We start from the raw sequence: 19,618 nt of genomic DNA, 5'->3' as shown, positions 1-19,618 counted from the left end.
TCTAGCCACACATCCACTCATTCACACAACCTCCCTACACACTGATCTATATATAGTGTGTAGAAATTCAATTTCAGTGTTCAATATACTAATTTCCTGTCAAATATTTTTTTTATTTTTTTCTTTGAATTCTTTATACCCTGCTCACAAGCATGAGTGGGTCGAAGTGGACATGAAAAACAAAATAAACAGACATTGCAGTACAATCTTGGCATACGTACGTAGTATATTGTGTTCTGTTGTGCGCAGGCTTTGCTTGAGAGTGTTTTTTTTTTTTGTGTGTGTCTTGGTCTATTTCGAGTGGTGATAGATGGAGTCAGGTCAGTGAAGTTCTATTGTGTGTTCGTCGCTTGTCTTTAAGCCCTTGGGCTACTATAAAGACTGTTGGGTAGTAAAGGTTCTTCGCTTGATGCCCCCTTGTCATGGATGTATGTTTAGGTTGTGTCATAGTTGGTCCCTAAGCTATGGTCGTGGCTATATAGGTAGCCTGGCGTACTCTTAGACTCTATGTGTAATGTCATAATCCATCCGTGTTCCCTGTTTGTCCTGGGGTTGGCTTCCCTTGTCTTGGAGGTGAGGCGGGAGGGAAACTCCTGTATGTCGGTAGGGACTGGTTTGTTATGGTTGAAATTTTAAGGTTCAGTAAGAATATTCAAGTAAAGAATAGAGAATTTTAGAAAAACATAAGAACATTTGCAGGCGGTGTATTGTCGGCTTCGGGCGGGTGCTGAGCGAACTTCGAAATGCAGGTTTAAGCGTAGTGCACGGAGTGGTGGCTGGTGGGCTAAGAGTCTCGAGCTATGTGGTATCAGGTGAGTCAAGTGGGTTCAGCGTCAAATGAGGGCAGGTATGAGTCCGGTGACTGACTGATACATGCGGTTGCTGACCAATAGATTTAGGAAAGAAAAAAAATTAAACACAACTTCAAACATCAGCTGGTGTAATGTCCTTCTTGGAAAGGAAGTGTCTCGGTACGGGTGTTCGGCCTTCACGTGGTGGCAGCTGCATACGCTGTTTTCCCTGCTCCCTGTGGGATGAATGGAACGATCCTCGCTGGGTCCCATCTTGGTTTAGCTGCGGGTGGTACTGGTGTGGCAACGGATGGCAACCCCTCCGGTGGTAGTCCGAGGGGGCGCAGCAGGGCGGTTGCTTCTCAGAGGTCCTAGGTGGAGTGGACATGGTTGTCATGCTTTAATTTTCAATAAGATGTACCTTACTTTACAATGTTTTACTTCTTGCCTTAAAATTGATCTCTAATTACACACAGGGAACTCCTGCAGGGTCCAGCAAGCTATTAACAGAGCAGAAGATAAGAAATTCTAAATTAAACAGAATTTGTAATAAAGGAAGTGTAAACATAGATGACTCTTTGCAGGAAGTGTAAGTCACGTGTAGGAAGTTGTGACTAGGACTGCATAAACAAAGTGATTTAACTCCTAAATGGCAGACAATTTAGCAGTGATACTGTAGGGGCATGATCTATACACCATAACTACTTCATTAGGCTAAGGTTGTTTTGGTGACTATAGTGTCTCTTTAACCCCTTAAGGACCAAACTTCTGGAATAAAATGGAATCATGACGTGTCACACACGTCATGTGTCCTTAAGGGGTTAAAACTTTAGTTATGCTTTCAAGTTAGAATATTGTGTAATCCTTATTCTTTTGGCCTTGTAAAGTTTGGTCCCTTTTAGTCTAATGCAGTTGTTACCACATTTTAACAGTGCCATTGGCTTAATCATAAGACCATGGGACTAGAATCAAGACTAATGATGTGAATGTCCCCCTAAATCTCTAGAAGTTAACACTGGGTTCTCATAACATAACCACTGTTTTGCTGTCATGTGTTTTTACGGAAATGTAAATTTGCATATCTAAACTTCACTGCTGTGTTTTGCAGGAACCAAAAGAAGAGGAGATGACGGAGGAAGAAAAGGCTGCTCAAAAAGCCCGGCCTGTAGCTACGACCCCCATTCCTGGCACTCCATGGTACTTATGATCCCAAAGCCTGTTTTCTTGCCAATGTTTGCAGGGACTTTTGTGTTAGTCCTGGATTTTGCATCTTCTACAGGCAAGAGCTTTAACTTTCATACCATATTTGCTTTTGTTTGGTAAGGAGCTTGTTATGTGCTGGGCTATAACCCCTTTTCTCACAAACGAGGAATCCTTCATGGCCTTTAGGGAGTAAGTATACATGTCGAAAATTTGTTGAAGTAATTTATAACCAGTGGAATGTCCATAAACTTTAACCCCTTAAGGACACGTGACATGTCATGATTCCCTTTTATTCCAAAAGTTTGGTCCTTAAGGGGTTAAACCTGTTCTACTTGGTCAAATAAACTAAACAAATATATTGGCTGTTAAGGCAGCAAAGGCATTCAACCAGTACCTGACTCTTTTTGCATCACTTGACTGAAAGAATAGAATTAATGTCTCATTAAATATGAATGAATGAGCTCACCTTTGACATAGTTAAAAATAATTTTTATGCTATGTTTGGGTAATTACAAGTTAAAATAACCATGGTTGTATTAACTCACTCATTTCATCCAGCAGTGTAGATGGAATATCACTATTATCAATAGTTAAATGAAGTGATGGGGAAAAGTTATGGTTTTAATCTGTTTTTGATTGAACAATCACGATTCAGTTTCTTTTTCTCTACAATTACTGACCATTTTGGAAAGGGGAGACATGGTTTTCTGAATGTTTTTTAGTTATGTTAAACATGGTGGTTTCTTATTTGTGTGCACTGATTGGTTCATACTCCTACAGTCTCTCTGAGACTATGGATGTAATACTGGCTTTTCCATTTTTAGGTGTGTTGTATGGACTGGCGATGAGCGTGTGTTTTTCTACAATCCTACTACACGTCTATCAATGTGGGATAGACCAGAAGACCTGATTGGTAGGGCTGATGTGGACAAGATCATCCAGGAACCTCCACATAAAAGAGGACTGGAAGATGGCAAGAAATATTGTGAGTTTGAAAAGGAAAAGTTAAAACATTAGTTACAGGATTCTTAATCAAAACCTGTTCTAAAGTCTCTAGTTCTCTCATGAGTTAATGAAATTAAAAGTTAAACGGGTACTCTAAACCATGCACCATAAGCACAACAATGATCTGTATGGTTGTGGTGCATTTTACTTCCTCCTTATGACTTCCTGCCCAAAAAGTACCTTACTGGAGAAAAGGATTTGGGTAACATAAACAAATATAATGAACATGTTACTTGTGGAAACGTTATAATCAATAGTGTAACGTTTCAAGTTTTTTCATCAATCAAAATATTGTTAAGGATTATATATATTCCTGTAGTTGTGGGAAGGGTTACAGATACAAAGGGCTCCTCTGCCTCTGAGCCGATACTGCCTGGTTCAGCCCACCCACCGCTCCCTTTATGAAGCCTAATCGAACGTCTGTTTCTGCACACCACAACCGACTTACACCATCACTACTACAACGCAGCTTATTGTCCCTGACCACAAATAAATCATTCTAAATACATATCATTTTTTTTTACAATGTTAAACAAAAATCGGCACACAGGTCAAGACTTGCCTTTCCCACAGAAATCACAAATCTGCAGTGATGTTACTAGCGCAAAGGATTGTGGGTGGACATATGCAAATTAATTTAACAAAGATATAGTGTAGATTGGATTAGCTGTATTAGTCCAATAGACAAGATGTATCTTGGCGCGCATAGATAATCTTTGGTTAGATGGTAAGATCTCTCGGATACTCTAAATCAAAACAAGTCCGATACCCTTTGATTAGAAAAGGTTACAAAATTAAATTTTTTGGCATTTTCTTGCTTGTGTGCAAACCCCGATGTTGACGTTAAAATAAATATATAATATCTCAACACACGATACAACACACCCACATAGATCCACACGATGGAGATTGTCCAAGCCAATCAAATGCTGACTTTGTGTCCAGCCAACTAAAGGTGTACCCAGGACACATCGGCTACCTGTAGGTGTCAAGGTTTACATGAAATTACCTTTCCCAGTTTTCATCTGACCCCTGTCACCCCTTAGTATGTGTCCTTTAAGCCTTTTTTACTGGATAGTGAATTTTGTAGGGAAGATAGCTTTGCAAATCGATATTTGGGTTTTGGAACTGGTTAAGTAAGGAGAAATTTCATTGTTTCCCATCAACTCTAAGCCATCTACAGACCGTTTTGGGAATTTGATTAAAGAGTTATATCAATGTTCTAGATACTCTTTATTATGTATTCAATAAAGCACAACATTTTTATTTGGGGTGAATAATTAGTATCCTTCTTCACAGTGAAATATCTGATTTGTCTCAGCATGTGAATGGGAATTAATCATAAGAACTCATCTAAATGTTTGCCTATAGTTTTGCGTTAAATTTTTACATCTTTGAAGTCCTAGATAGCACATGGTAAATGTTTCATTCTTTTCTCTATAACTCCATGATAAGACATTATGCAATCTTAATTATTTATTCTCGCAAACAGTTGGTGGGTATGCCATACTTGGTAACCATGTAAGTTATAATCTAGGGGCCCAATGACTTGTAATGAAAGCCCTGGTGCAGTCAGTTTTTGTTGTCTAAAAAATATCACTCTCTAAAATCACTACAGATCTTGAAACTTTTGTTAAGATTCCAAACTCATAACTTTTTTTTTTTTTTGTCCCTTAAGTCAGTACAGGTTAATAATACTCTGTTTACTGAGAATAGTAACAACCTTGCTCCAGGATGTCTTTTGCAAGTATATTTATTTGTTCTTAATTAACGTTGTCCTTCTGTGACTCCCTAGGAGTTATTTAATGAGTGGTGATGATGTTTCAATATTTAATAGTGTATATATTTCCTTATAAAGAATTAACTTTTTTTTAAATCTCATTTTAAATGGCCTTATTTAATCTCATTTTAAATGGCCTTACTAGGATTGCAATTAAACTAAGTGACTTGATATATATTCAGTGCATAATTTTTTTTCACGTTTTTTGTTATTTTTATGTTCCTTATTTTCTCAGTCAAAGAAGATCCTGAATCTCCAGAAGACCCCAACGATGATGAGCCAGTAAAAGCAAAAAAGAGAAAGTAAGTTCTCTAACAGCCAAAGCAATAACTACTAGTCATGTAAGCTAGAACATAAACAGGACACACATTGGACGAGTGTTTGGGGCATGTGTGTAAGGCTTCTCTGGGCAAAAATTGTAAATATGGTAAAACTAGAAAAATCCCATTGTGAATTTGCTTCAGAATTGCTCGTTCTACATCAAACTCTTGGTCAGCAGTAGTGTGTATACTAGTAAGAAATCCTCCAGAAACCTGTATACCTACCAGTGGCATAACCATATATTTTCAGCAGTGCACAATGGCATAATGGGGATTTGTACTCGAACTTAACATTCATGTGTGCATTAATCTCCAATGGATGGCCTACAAGTACAGAATATAATCTCAATTCTTGTTTTTTTTTTTTTTCGTTTTTTTGACAATCATTATTGAAATAATACTTTTCATATACATCTAAAATGAAATAATACAATTTACAATACCAGTGACCTTTTCACATTGTCGAGCGGCTAGTCTGAGTAGTCATTACTTAGAATTAAGTAACTGAACACAGTATATGTCATAAAGCGTGTAAATTCGAAAAATTAATATGAGAAATCATGAAACCTTGTGGAACTTCATTTGATCAAAAATTCAGGGACAGTTACGTCAGGTGGTCTAATATAGTAAAATTACAAGAGGAGAAGAATAAAGGAAGGTAGGGGGATGGGAGGACCAGGGTTTCAGACACCTTCTCCAGGAACCAGTCCAATAAATCAGGGTCTTAGACATAATCGAGCCAAGGCCCCCATGATAGAACACACTTTTTAGATCTACCATGGAGTCCTACTGTCAAGACTCAATCTAGTAAATTTTGTCCACCCTGGCCTGCCACTGCTAGAGTGTAGGTACCACTTGTTTCCAGTAAATTGGAATTGAGTGCCTTTAAGTCATTTAATATGTGCCTAGTAATACTATTTTTGTATTTAGAAAGGGAGAATGACGTATGAACACATATTCTCTGGTGTAAACAGAGGTGATTCTCCAGTAACTTTAGTCCGTTCCTCTTGGATCTTTTCCCAGTAGCGAGTTATCAATGGGAATTTTGGGGCGAACTTGTAAATCTATTCAGGAGTTTGGTGTCATCTGGAGATAAGCTTAAAGCTTGTTTCTTGGTTTTTATAGTCTAACAATGACTAATGGGCCAAGAGGAACATTGTCTCCTGCTTCTCCGAGAAAGATTTCCTTAATTTCTCCTCCTACTTAGCCGTGAACCATAAGGCAGTATTCTAAGCCAGTTGGGTCCCTATGAAGTTTGCTTTGGGGACAATGAATTGTAAAGGTGTTGCAACTGATATCTAAGGAAAGCAGGGATGGCTCCCATCAACAAGAGTCTGGAACAACGTCAGAAATTCTACTAAGCACATGTCTTGGAATCGCGCCCCCCCCCCCCCCCCCCATCCCAATTCACTATCTAATAATAATCCACTGTTCCGCTTTTCATGGATGCACTAAAGGCAATAAGGGGCCAGGAGTAGTGGTAAGTCCAGTCTGTTACATCACTGGTGACTTCCAGATCTTCCAAAACCGATTAATTTAGCTTCAGATGTGTCTTGAGAGAGAGAGGGAATGCAATGCTGGCATACAACAGTAAGTGGTCATACCTCATAGCTGTCCTTATTCTTGCAGAAGTCAATTGTCAGCACCTCCTGGATAGTCAAAATAAAATCTTTCCTGTAATAGAACTTGTTCTAAGGGGACTAAATTCTGACCACAGGATACCAGATTTAAAACGTAGCCTTTTATTATGTATATATGTTAGGAGTGGAGGAATAGATGCATGATAAACAGCATATAGATCAATTAGTGAATCACTGTCAAGTCTAGTGAGTGAAAAGAACTCTGGGCAGAGAAATATATAGAAAATAAAAAAACAGAGATTAAGATCTCGTGCACCACAAAGTGTTGATAAATGAGAATTTTTTTTTTATAAAAAGCAAAAAGATATTAACCAAATAAAGTATGTATACTGGTGTCAGATTGTAATTGTAATCTTAGGTGAGACAGAGTCCCAGTAACCAAATCGTATAGATACTTAATCAAAGTGCAGCTGTGGCTCTGAATCACCAAATAATACTATTGTTCTAAGAGTAGTTATATGTATAGTCCATGCCCTCTGGGTACGCCAGGAGTCAGCCAGCCCAGCCTCCCACAGGAGCGACAAGTCTTGCGCTCAAGGTGGGACAGGTAGCTTCTTAGCTCTCTGGATGTATCTAGCTGGGGTTCAAGTGGAACATTAACATTTAGTTCCCCCCTAAAACATCCCTTTCCAACTGGGAGAGGACTCACTCGAGGAACCTGTCATGATTCGAATTAGGGGAGTATACAAAGCCGATAGTTTCACCCCTGATGAAGGTGCTATTGGTGGCTGTGGGGATTTAAAGGGGTTGCTGAGGGACCTTATCTTTTGGCTTGGGTATCTTACTAGGGAACTATTAGTGAGCATTTTCGGCGCCCTTGAAGATGCAACCAGATGTATCAGTGGGGGCTTTTCATTGAATGGGCATCAGATCACATATCCTTAGAGGCTTACATGAATGGCCACCTCATTTACCTCTGAATAGTGATTTCCCACACATTTTCCCAATGTAATTAATAGTTTACTACTTTATATTGTACCCTATTTAGCATCCCCAGTTAGGGTGTCTGTTTTTTTGGCGAAATAACAGTTTAGTGGATCTCTCCCTTATGGCTTTTTCCTCTTAGAGACTAGATCCTACATCATTATTAGGATAGAGCATTATCCTTATAATAGGATCAATAGTGTGGGAATATTGTCTATTTGCTTGTACAGAGACTTGATGGATCCTTTTGTAACTATCACAGCCACCCTAATTTTATTAGCTAACAGGGACACGCTTCTGTTTCAGTGTTTCTTTTTAGCATAATTATGAATAAAAACTATAAACCACTGACTTTGTAACTGAAGCAGGATTTTCCTGTTGCTATATTGTATGCATTTCCCCACATCGAACTGCTGTCAGAACAAGGGTTGTCCAAAATTCCATCTAAATACCAAATTAGAGATCTCCCTTATAGGGATTTACCTAAAACTTAATTTGAATTTAGTTTGAAAAGGGTTAATACTAAGGCGGAATTGGTACCACCTGTACCGACTACCCCTTTCCAGAAAACGGTTGACCATTGACTTTTTGAATTCTCCAACACCATGGAAAAAACAATTTGGGGGTAGGAAGTGAAGACCTCTGGTACTCGGGTCCTGGGGGAAAAGGTAACTGCTGCTGATCCAGACCTGCCCAAGACAAGATTTAAGATTTCAATGACCGTAATTAGATTGGAGTAATGTAACCCACAATAGCCCTTCTTTAAGCCCTAAGAAAAAGGACAATAATTACTTTATTTTAGTGTAAAGTATAATGCAGACAAGTAAACAATTATATATAAAACTAACTGATAAAGAAATATTACACCCCACCTGCTCACTAGCAGAAACCACTCCCTACTAACCTCTCCATACATAGGTTCAAATCAAACCTGGATATAAGTCCACCTCTTCCTGGCATTGGGGCTGGCTAGGGGATTATTAACTTGTAGTCCTTAAGAATTAGCTGGTGTATACCCCTGTAAGTACAGTAAGGAAAACAATATAGTATAGAACAGAGCTTTGAGTAAATTGCTTTGTTAGTATACCTCTGACTCCCTCAACCCCCTCATTCCCCAACATAGGGGTTCATTCTTCTGGAACTGGTGGGTTGAGGTGAGGAAGTTGATATGGCACGTATGCTCCATTCACTTTTAGGGGGTCTTCAAGGCACTGGGGCAGGTAAATTGTGTCAATGCAGCCATCATAATTTGATCTTTGAGGCGAAAAGAATATATAGAGCAAATAACGTCCCTGTGGGATCCGTCATCTCTAGAAGAACCAAGAGCCTTGTGTGCCTTGTCCATAACAATCAAGATTGGCATATTATTACCCAGAATCTGGCTATACTGGGCCCCTAGAACAGTAGGGAGTGGCTATTCTATGTGCACCTCCAGGAGCTGCCTAATGCAGGTATTATTTCTTTGACTACAATTGTCAAGGTCCTCTAATTGCCTTCAGAACTCAAGCAACATAGTACCGTGTATTGTAATGCCTGTCTGCTGTTGCTTCCACTAGCTGTACACAAATCATGAGGCTGTCTAAATCGGCTCGTAATTTCTTTATTTAAGGCCGAATGGCCTTTTTGACTTCTGCCACCAGCAAAGCGGTATCTTCCCTCTTAAGCAGTGTCTGAAATGGCTTTTAGTTCCCTCCAGAAAGCAAAAGCTCCATGCTAGGCGGCTGCGTTTCCTGTGAGGAAAGTCAGTGGTCATCTCAGATCAGATGGTTTGCTAAATACGAATAGTCAATGGGGCCCGACTCAGACCTGTCCATCTAGACTTTCCCATAGCTCCTGCCACACCAAGCTAAATAGGCAATATAGGGCTAACTTTACAGAGCTCAAGTTCTGTGCATCCGTCTTGGTCTTCTGACAAGCCGCACCCCCTAATCTCAATTACACCAGTCATTGGACTGTGCCCTTTAATTGGCTGTCGTCTGAAAATGTTGTACACAAATCACAAAATGTTGAGATGTGTGTGAGAGACAATTACCGTAAGTATGTAATTCTTAGAAGACCTCATCAAATTAAGGTCAGAGGAGGGTAGACTGTAAAAGACTGACATCCTGCAGAAACTCTGAAAAAGCAATTACTCAAAAACACCGACATGGTTATTTTTTTTTTTTTATTAAACTAAACTGTGCCTTTCCTTAAACTATGATTTTTGTAAAGTTTAATTTGTCATGTAAGCGGTTTAACAAAAAATGTTTTTTTTCCATTAATATTAAATCATTGACTCCGAATTTAGTTTTTAACCCCTTAAGGACCAAACGTCTGGAACAAAAGGGAATCATGACATGTCATGTGTCCGTAAAGGGTTAAAGGAAAAAAAGCATGTCAAAATGTACACAATTCATTTTGTAATTTTTTTTTTTCTTCTTTTTTTCACAGGAAAGATGACCCAGAATCTGAAAAAGAGACCGCTATGGAAGCTGAAATTAAAGCTGCTCGTGAACGAGCCATTGTTCCTTTGGATTCTCGCATGAAACAGTTTAGAGATATGTTGCTGGAGAGAGGGGTTAGAAAATCATCTTTTGAGATGTATATAAATCTTTTCTGATTTTTGCACACACGAGTCACTAAATCCTGCACTACTCAGTCACAACAGGGTTTTTCTTTCATGGTAACAGGTTATGGTGAACGGGTATCAGTTTCCTGAAAAATCAAAAGGCACTACATATTATTTGGAGATATGGAGACCTAATTTGCTTTCTTCCTTCTTGAACCTTGTAAATGTACTAAGTTCTTTTAGTTAGGAAGTAAAAATCTGATAAGCTGTCAAATTGAGATTTTCGCATTATTGCTCATTCAACTTCGAGACCAACATCTTCCTGTCTAATTTTATTTTCATTGTACATGCGAGGGCAAGCCCTAATGCAGTCAAATTAATGTTTGTTTGTATTATTATTTATAAAGCGGCAACACATTTTGCACCGCTGTACATTGGGTGATCTGCTTTAAATTAGTTTATAGATTTAAATTTTAAATACTGTTCTGTATGACCCACCCAATTACATAAATCACAGTCAGTAAGTCATGAGGTCACTTACAAAACCCCAGAATTACCTATAGTGTAAAATAGTTTTGTTTTGTTTTTTAACCTGTTTTGTCATAGCCTAAAGCTGATCCCAAGTGCTGTTTTAGTTGTTTGCCATTGGTTGAAACAGGCACATCATATTTATCTAGCTAGAGACACCACTGGTTTAAAATGTAAAATGTAAGTCTTCCTCTTTTTTCGTTTGAAATGTTAGGTTCTATAAGTTTTCACATCAAGTTCTAAAATAGGTGAAAAGGGCAAAATTGGAAAAATGTATTTCCAACTTTAATTTTTGCCTTGACGTGAGCTAAAGCAGTCTCTCATTTAAGTGAATAAACCTCAAGCTAGGCATTTCTCAAACTGTTAAAGAAACACTTCCACTCCTATAACAATTTTAATCTCATTTAAGTTGTTGTGGGGACAGGGCCATTTGGCCGTGGATTACCTCCGAATTTTTAGGCTCTGGTATTTCTGCCTTCTTGCTTTTGTTCCTCTCTGCAGTAATGTAGGATGAAGGTTTATCAAGTTTGTTGCTCATAGGCCAAAATTGTCAGTTGACATTCTCAGCCTGTCAATGGATGCCGATTGAGAAAAATAGCACATCCTATTTTTCTCAATGGGTGACTATTGATAGGCTGAGAACCTCTTCTAAGCTTTTCAGCCTATCAGCGGATATCAGGAGGCAGAATCGTCAAACGCGAGAGCCCCACTCTGTAAACCCAAGGGTAAAAACGTTGCTTTAACTTGTTTACATTGTTGTATCTCATAAAGACGCCCCCCACTCCTGCTCCCATAAATAAGCTTAAGTGGTTTTAAGTGATTGCTAATTCAAACAGTGAGCAAATCTGGTTCAAAACAAGTTTTTCACTTTTTGGCCACACTACCCATTTACCAACCATCTAACCCATAAATCCTTCCATATCGGATAGTGTCTTTAATTTCATGGTCTTCCTGTGGATTCAAAGAGGATGCCTGTCCTGAAAGTGCATATTTAAAGAGGAACTGTAATCTTTGCTGGTTTTGCACAACTCGTGTAGCCAAGTTAGCCATTGCTTATGCTGTTTACATTCAAGACATAGCCTGGCATACCTTGGTATCTCCTCATATCCAGAATTTGAAAACCCATGGTATAATTGGAAGATTGCCAGATGCTTAAGCATAATATTGCCTTAGGGAAAGAAACTAATTCTATAGTTCTGAATTGCTTTATATTTGCTTCTGCTAGACTCCACTACTGGACTGAGCAGTAACAAAACATTTCAAAGGAAACAGTTCCTCTTTAACCCCTTAAGGACCAAACTTCTGGAATAAAAGGGAATCATGACATGTCACAGATGTCATGTGTCCTTAAGGGGTTAAGGCATTCTTCAACTTTATAGGAACCAATGTATTTTACTGCAGTTATACATGCTGATTTAGGTAGACAACATTGTTGCCATACAAATTGTACCTTAAATCGTGTTTTTGTTTTGTTTATTCTTTCAGTGCTTTATCAGAGTTTAAAAGTTTGGGGTTGGAGAGTTGACAATAACATTTTTTTGTAAATTTTGATGGTCATTCTTAATTACTTTCTTCTGATGGTTATTCTTACATAAAAAGCTAGTTATCATACACCAATTATATCATGTGTATAAAATTATGTGTAAACCAACAAACTAAAAGCTCTGTCCAAATATGATCCTTTAAATCTTCTACTTTTTGGGTTTTGGGTCCCTTGTTGGTAGATGATTAACTGATTTTATGGTAATAAACACATTTTGACATATGTTTGTAGTGCAAATGTAGCTTTAGTTTCCACCCTGAAGTGACATGTAATGAATCGTTTTGAGTTTAGACTTTTGTGTAGTAATGAAGGGGTTATGAATACGAAACCCTCTCAAGGCACATCACTTAAACTTCAATGATTTTCTCTGATGTGGCTTCTAAATGTCGCTCAGTAGTGGCTATTTTAATGAGTTATTAGTTGTGTGTTGCCTGTGTGTAATTATGGGGGGGCTGTTCTGAGCCAATTAGTGTGAAAAATTTACCATTCTAACCTCCCACTGCTCGTCATTTATTAATGATGAAAACTTCAGCAAGGGTTTCTGTTATGTCCTGCCTTATACAGACATCCTGTAGTTCTGAATCCAAACTGTATAGTCTCAATTCCTAATTGCCATAGAAATCAAATACTAATTCTGTGCATTTGTTTTTCTGTTTTTTCTTTTCACACTATAAAGGTTTCAGCTTTTTCAACTTGGGAAAAAGAACTGCACAAGACGGTTTTTGACCCACGTTATTTACTTCTAAATCCAAAGGAAAGGAAACAGGTAAGCAATATACTTTGTTTTTAATTTTTTATCTTCATTCTTCATCTAGCCTTTTCCTGTGAAACAATTTTCTCTATTTTACATTAGTCCAATGGCAAAAAAACCCTATATATATTTTTTTCCTTTTTAATACTTTTAATGGGGGAGGGGGAAGGGGGCAAATACTGATTCTTCTAGACAGCAATCCATTTATATGTGGTGGATTTCCCAGGCCTGTATGTATCTTATATTTGGGAATAATTCACTGATTTCTCTACCTAGAACCTTTTTAAGGATGTGATTTTTGATGTCGTGTCTGGGAACTAAAAAGTAACTAATTCGATTTCACCACGTGCACATTTGCATCTCTCTTCCCCTTTATAAAGCAGTCATAGACATTAAATGTACTACAAAGGAAAAACATGACCCACGATTTCATCGGTATTGCCTTAATTTAATACGTTTTATACGTTTTGCTAAGCTTTCCATGTAATATAATATATTTTCTTCAAAATATTAGAATATATATAAAAAAAATACCAAAAAGATCGACATATTAAAGGATTAGTATAAATATTAGGTATTTTTTAAATGATTTTTTAAAATTGAGGCCTAAGTTGTAAGCACGCTCCCCATGCCATCGTCCTCTATAAATACCTGATCAGATACTTTTTTTCCCCTTTCTGCAATGGAAAAATCTAAATTAATATAAAAAAAAAACATGCGTAAATTATCTTATTTTTAAATTATATTTTCCTCCTTAACCTGAATATCTGTCCCTCTATCACACTCCCATTATTAAACACATTTTCAGTCATCCGTGGTGTGAAGAAATTCTGCCGAACTTGGAAAATGTGGCGAGCTCTGAGCATTAGGGCTCCCTTCTATGTCATGACATCATGCCTGTTGAGCTTGAACTGCCAATAGGCTGGAGTAGACTTACAGCACAGCTAGTTGCAGAGTTTTATAATCTTATTTAAGAAGAAAATTGTGCTGTCACTGCTCTTTCTAACCACAACAAAATAGGTATTGCAAGTGCATATGAAAATAAAGCTACACATTAATTGCACAAACGAAGGCTGAACATTTTGTGTTGGATATATAGTAATTATTGACTACTCAGTTTTCTACTCCCTTAAAGGAACATAACCGCTTGCTTCCATGGAAATCTGAACATTTATAAATTAACCTCTGCTGTCAAACAGCTGGTTCATCTCATTGAGTTACATTAAGAAGTCTGGACAGCCACGGAAAGTCCAGGTTACAAGGGGAGGGCTTGCAAAGGCTGCAGAAGAGCTATTTTTAGCTATATCCCCAATGACAACATTTTTTTATTAAATGCATACATTTTTCATTAGGGTATACCTACTAAAAAGTGTGGTTTTGTTTTGTATTTAGTCCGTCCCTTTAATACTACGCAAACCAAATAATTAGGGCGCTGTTGCTGTTAAAATGGAATCTGTTTTAACACATTTTGGTGTCCTGAAGAAGAAATTGTCGCTGTAAGTCTAGTGTGCTGCTTCAGGTTTTTTTTGTTTTGTTTTTCTGGCCTCATAATGGCCTATACCTCCCAGAATGCTTTGCCAGCATGAAGGTGTGGCTGACGTGGTTCTGCAGACTTTCAAGAGACCATTCTCTCACCCATCCTTTTCTATAAGTGTCACAGGTTCGTGAGTCTATTGCTGTTATTCCTTTAATCCTCCACTAGTCTTAATTCCGGATGTGCTTAACATAGTGAAAGTCTTCCCATTGTGTAGTCTCCCCAATATATTGGACGCAACCAGTCGTATTGGGTAAAAGCAGCAATTTGAACTTTATTAGGCCACTTTCTGCTTCTTATGCAGTGCCCCTAGCATAAGGTTTCTAATACAAAATCACAGGGGTTTCCTTCCCACAAGCCATTGTGTTTGAGAGATAATTGAGCTCCAATTAAGCTAATCCAATTATCTCTCAAATAGGAAAATTTACATACAATTTATACATATCACAAAAATACATGACCACAGCATCAGAACCCCACAAAAATTATATTCTGGAATCATCCCGCTTTGAGCGCACAACATATCCAAAAAGCGCTCGGATCGGTTTGGTTATGTTCATGCATAAATGAACTGGCTGCCTGGTAGAGGTGGTATTGTCAATTTCAAAAGGGGTTAATTTGATTGTATGGGAGGTCAGAGCTTACAACCTAAAGACTCTTTGAAGCTGGGACCCCACCAGACCTACTCTGTAAGGTGTGAGAAGTCACACAATAGTGGCCTGGAAGTCTGGTTTCAGTATATTCTAACTCTCTCATTTGCCATATGTCTTGATTCCCTCCTAGGTAAGGAGTCCTTTGATGTGAACAAGCCTTGTGTTCCAATGTCACATCCAAAAGAGAAATCAACACCCATCCACAGATTAATACTCAAGCCTCATTTTGATCATATTTAGAATGGGGCAAGCACAATCTTCCAATCAAGCCTAAACATGATTTGCGAACAAGGGGACCCCATAGAATCTGTTCAGTAACCAAACAGAGGGGAACAATTCCATTTGAATGCAGGGAAACATTAGACTATACCAGGCATAGGCAACCTTCGCTCTGCAGATGTTTTGGACTACACCTCCCATGATGCTTTGCCAGCATTATGTGTGTAAGAGCATTATGGGGGATGTAGTCCACAACATCTGGAGAGCCGAAGGTTGCCTATCCCTGGACTATACAAAGTACAATTAAGGGAACACATACGAGGAGTCCCATCTCCCGTGACAATAAGCTCTTCAGTTTGATACCTATAATAGGGTTACTTAATTAGAATGAATGTATTTATTTTTCTTAAATTAACAAAAAAAAGTTGTTAGTGGGAGGATGGGGGTATAAGGTGCCAGATTATGTCCTTGAATCATAAACATTCTCAATAAAATAATTATCATTTTATGCCTGAACACTGTGTATTGTATTCAGGCACCCAGGTACAGAACCTTTGTACCTTTGATCTAAATAACCTTCAGGACTTATAATTCTCTTCACCTTTTAAGAGCTGCTAGTGTAATTCTCAAGAAAAAAAAATAATGCATGCATAACTAGGGCAATTGCTAAGAAAAGATTACTGTATCTAATTACACTTTCTGTTGCACCCTACGTATATATTTTTTCTTTAGAAGTTTCACAGTCATTGCTTATCTGTTGGCACAAGTTTTTAATTAAACCAATTGATTTCGCTCTAGGTATTTGATCAGTATGTGAAAACAAGGGCAGAAGAGGAACGGAGGGAAAAGAAAAACAAGATTATGCAAGCGAAGGAGGACTTCAGAAAAATGATGGAGGAAGGGAAGATTAACCCAAGGTTTGCCTCCCACATTGTGCTGATTTTTTTTTTTATATATGTAAAGGATTTAATATTGAACTCGGGAGCCATATATGCAAGAATGCAATTTTAAAAAAATACTACCATAATTACCTAATGCCAGGTATGGCTCATCAATGCCACACGGATGTAGTTATTCAACTTTAGGTACCATTCCTTTGCACATATTCCATAAACTGCTACTGGTTTGCTAACTGCAATATGGAGTATCACTCTGTTGTAGATAGTGTTGTAGTTTATAACTGTTTTGTTTAACTCCATTTTATAGCTTTTCTCATTAACACAAACTTATAGGGAAGTTCAAGCGAAGCTGTAAATCATGTGACTGTGTTAAATATATTGTGTAATTACTTCCACTATGAATGTGTTTTTGTTAAACGTTTATGATCGATAATTTTCAATTATCCAAGTGACTAGTTTGTCGCTGTCTCTTTAAATGTGTTTATTCAATTTTTGTGTCCCATGGAACATATTATGGAAGCAGTCAGTTACAAGACTGTTATGGAAGTGGATTTTGACATCTTGGTAGATTGAGTTGAATTTGTGAGCAGTAGCGGCATTTCTGTACTTTTAAGATTCCGTAGGCTGCAATGCAAATTGGATCTGAAAGGTCATCTTATTGAGCCAAGGATGAACACAGAATAATTGCAAAGAGGCTTCAAAGCCACTGAGTTGGTGCGCGTGTTACTGATATGCAATTTATTTTACATTTATTATTAAAAAAAAAATTTTTTTATTTTTTTTAAACTATTCCTACAGAAATACTTTTAGTGAGTTTGCAGCCAAACATGCCAAAGATGCACGGTTCAAAGCCATTGAAAAAATGAAAGATCGGGAAATCTTGTTTAATGAATATATGGTTGCTGCAAGGAAGAAAGAAAAAGAGGATTCAAAGAACAAAGGTGACAAGGTATTGGAAAACATACCCTCATGGCTGCAATGAGAATGTTAGTAGTTTTTATTCATTTATTTTCTCCAATATGGTGCTAGTAGTAAAGTTGTCTCCTCCACTCGAGAGCCTGAACTAGCACAAACTAGGATACTCCAACGATTCCTCATTATGTTTGTACATCCCTCTGTGATTTCACTCTTCTTTTGTAGTGTTATGGCGTGAAGTAAGGTATCATATTAATAAAAAATAAGAATAAAAAGTCATAATTGCATAGGGAACTGAATATACATGCAATACACAGAGCTGCAGTGGTATTTCAAGTACACAAGTGGGAGTCGACATTTAACAGGAATTAAGTATTTGCCTTTATGCAAACTATCCTGTGTTACACAATACCTTCAAACAAGTGAATAAAAACAATTCTCACATTATTGTGATAACCTCTAAAATGACCAGTGATTGTGAGCAGATCACTCGCTCCCTATTTAGAGGGGATTTCTAGATTTTTCTTTCCAAATCTTTAGTTGAATACATATCTTTACTTTTTTTTTTTCTTCTTCTTCTTCTTGTGGTACACGTTATTCCTCGGGAAACAAGGAACTATAAACTGTTATATGTCTGCAGTTTACTGGATTCTGTTTCTTATACCGTTAGGCGTGTGTTTGTATGCCCACAAAATGCCTACATATATGCTAAAAAATTACCTAAATGTACAGGTGGAAAATATTTTAATTGCACTCACTTTATTTGAATTTATTTAATAGTGCCAGATTCTATTTGCTTTGGCTTTTATCGCCTTTGACGGTCTTTTCATATTTTCACAGCAGAATCCCCACTTTTTTGTCAAATTTTGTCAACCTGATACTTTATATCAATTGACCATGTTGGCATCTTGAAATTCCAATGCAGTCAACGAGTATTGCATAAAGTACCAGAAAAGCTACAATTTCTGGGGAAATTGTGTGAAGTGTTCTTGCCTCCACCGGTAGTCTACAACTGGAGTGGGCGGAGTAACTGTTATTATTTATTTATATAGCACATTTAATTGCAACGTTGTTGCCCAAAGTACTTCACAGTTACATTAAAACATACAGTTATAAAAACATTAGCAGGTGCAAAAGGCCCTGTCTATGACATCACTTGCTGCTGGCACAGGTCAGAGTATTTTTGCGGTTGCCATCTTCAAACGGTCGTATTTTAAACACTATAAATCCTACAGTGAAGAGCTTTATATTGTGAGAATCACAAGACCCAGACCTACATTTTGATGTATAGTATGTCTCTGAGATATTAACAATGAAGGCACAGTCGCAGTTTAGAAATTGCCCTTCAAATGTGAGCTTTGCAGAGTGTAGTTTCAATGAATGTCAATGGACTGCGTGAGTTGCAAACAAATGGTCATATTGTGAAAACTATAAGGACTATGGCTTAGCTGTGGACATTTTTAGTGGCAGCAGGGATAGCTGAACGCTTTGATATAAGATTTGTGTAGGTGGGCCTGAAAATGAGGGAGTGGTGGCAGTTTAGAAATCATGTCCTGATTTTTCAGCTTTTGCCAGCTCCCACTCTAGCTTTGCCATGCATTCCTATGGGACAAATTTCACCACAAGAACGACGATATTTCGAGAATCATTCGGCGAAACGTTCCATAAAGTAATATCAATCCGATCGGGAACAATCTGCACGTTTTGGTAAATCTTTGTCTATGTAGTGTAAAAACTGTGGGAGGAGTTAGGGTGGCAAATTTGGCTATAATAATAATAATAATAATAGTATATGTGAGATAACATTAAGTGGTCTTGCTATGCAAGAACACTTAATTAATATGATGAAATACTCAAAAGCAATCTTGACATGTCAGAATTGCTTAAATATAATGGCATACAGAATTGTTCTAAAATGGGATCCTCTCCAGTGAACATGCGTGGGAAGCATCTGATGAAAGTAAGTTTTTGAAAACAGTGTAAGCAATTAGTGATGGCTGCCTTTTAGATCTGATGGCTTTCCTGTGAACATGGCCTTGAATTAGTGCCATAAAGGTAGTCCCATGCTGATTCAGTGGCCATATCCAATCAAATATTCTTTTTGTAGGAAAGGTGTTGCATTTCAAACATTTTCATATCCTTTTTGTAGGCAAAATTTTAGTATGCTTTTCTCCTCTTATCTATCTGTAAACAAACCTCTGGTTTTAAATTACTGCTTATCTGTACTAAAGGTCAACATATTAAATATGAATGGACTGAAATGTCAGTGGGATGAGAAACCAGCAGTGAGTAACTTTTCTCACCACTGGAGAAGCTAAGAGAGAATATCTGTAACCCATTTTCCTAAATAGCTTGCTTACTTACC

The 19,618-nt window shown here is 37.7% G+C and overlaps 1 protein-coding gene across 5 annotated transcripts in view; it reads left to right on the top strand.

Moving 5' to 3' along the window:
- TCERG1 (transcription elongation regulator 1) overlaps positions 1-19,618 on the top strand; it is a 48,336-nt gene that overhangs the window by 16,360 nt on the left and 12,358 nt on the right. For all 5 annotated transcript variants that reach the window (XM_063447380.1, XM_063447379.1, XM_063447378.1 and 2 more), the window contains 7 exons: positions 1,900-1,988; positions 2,819-2,979; positions 5,015-5,081; positions 10,094-10,220; positions 12,959-13,048; positions 16,238-16,356; positions 17,137-17,287. In XM_063447380.1, the coding sequence (XP_063303450.1) occupies positions 1,900-1,988; positions 2,819-2,979; positions 5,015-5,081; positions 10,094-10,220; positions 12,959-13,048; positions 16,238-16,356; positions 17,137-17,287 (804 nt within the window). The remainder of the gene's footprint in view (positions 1-1,899; positions 1,989-2,818; positions 2,980-5,014; positions 5,082-10,093; positions 10,221-12,958; positions 13,049-16,237; positions 16,357-17,136; positions 17,288-19,618) is intronic.

The sequence above is a fragment of the Pelobates fuscus genome, chromosome 3 (genome assembly GCF_036172605.1).
Source record: "Pelobates fuscus isolate aPelFus1 chromosome 3, aPelFus1.pri, whole genome shotgun sequence".
In the NCBI taxonomy this organism is placed as follows: domain Eukaryota; kingdom Metazoa; phylum Chordata; class Amphibia; order Anura; family Pelobatidae; genus Pelobates; species Pelobates fuscus.
This window is presented reverse-complemented; position numbering and strand designations above follow the sequence as displayed.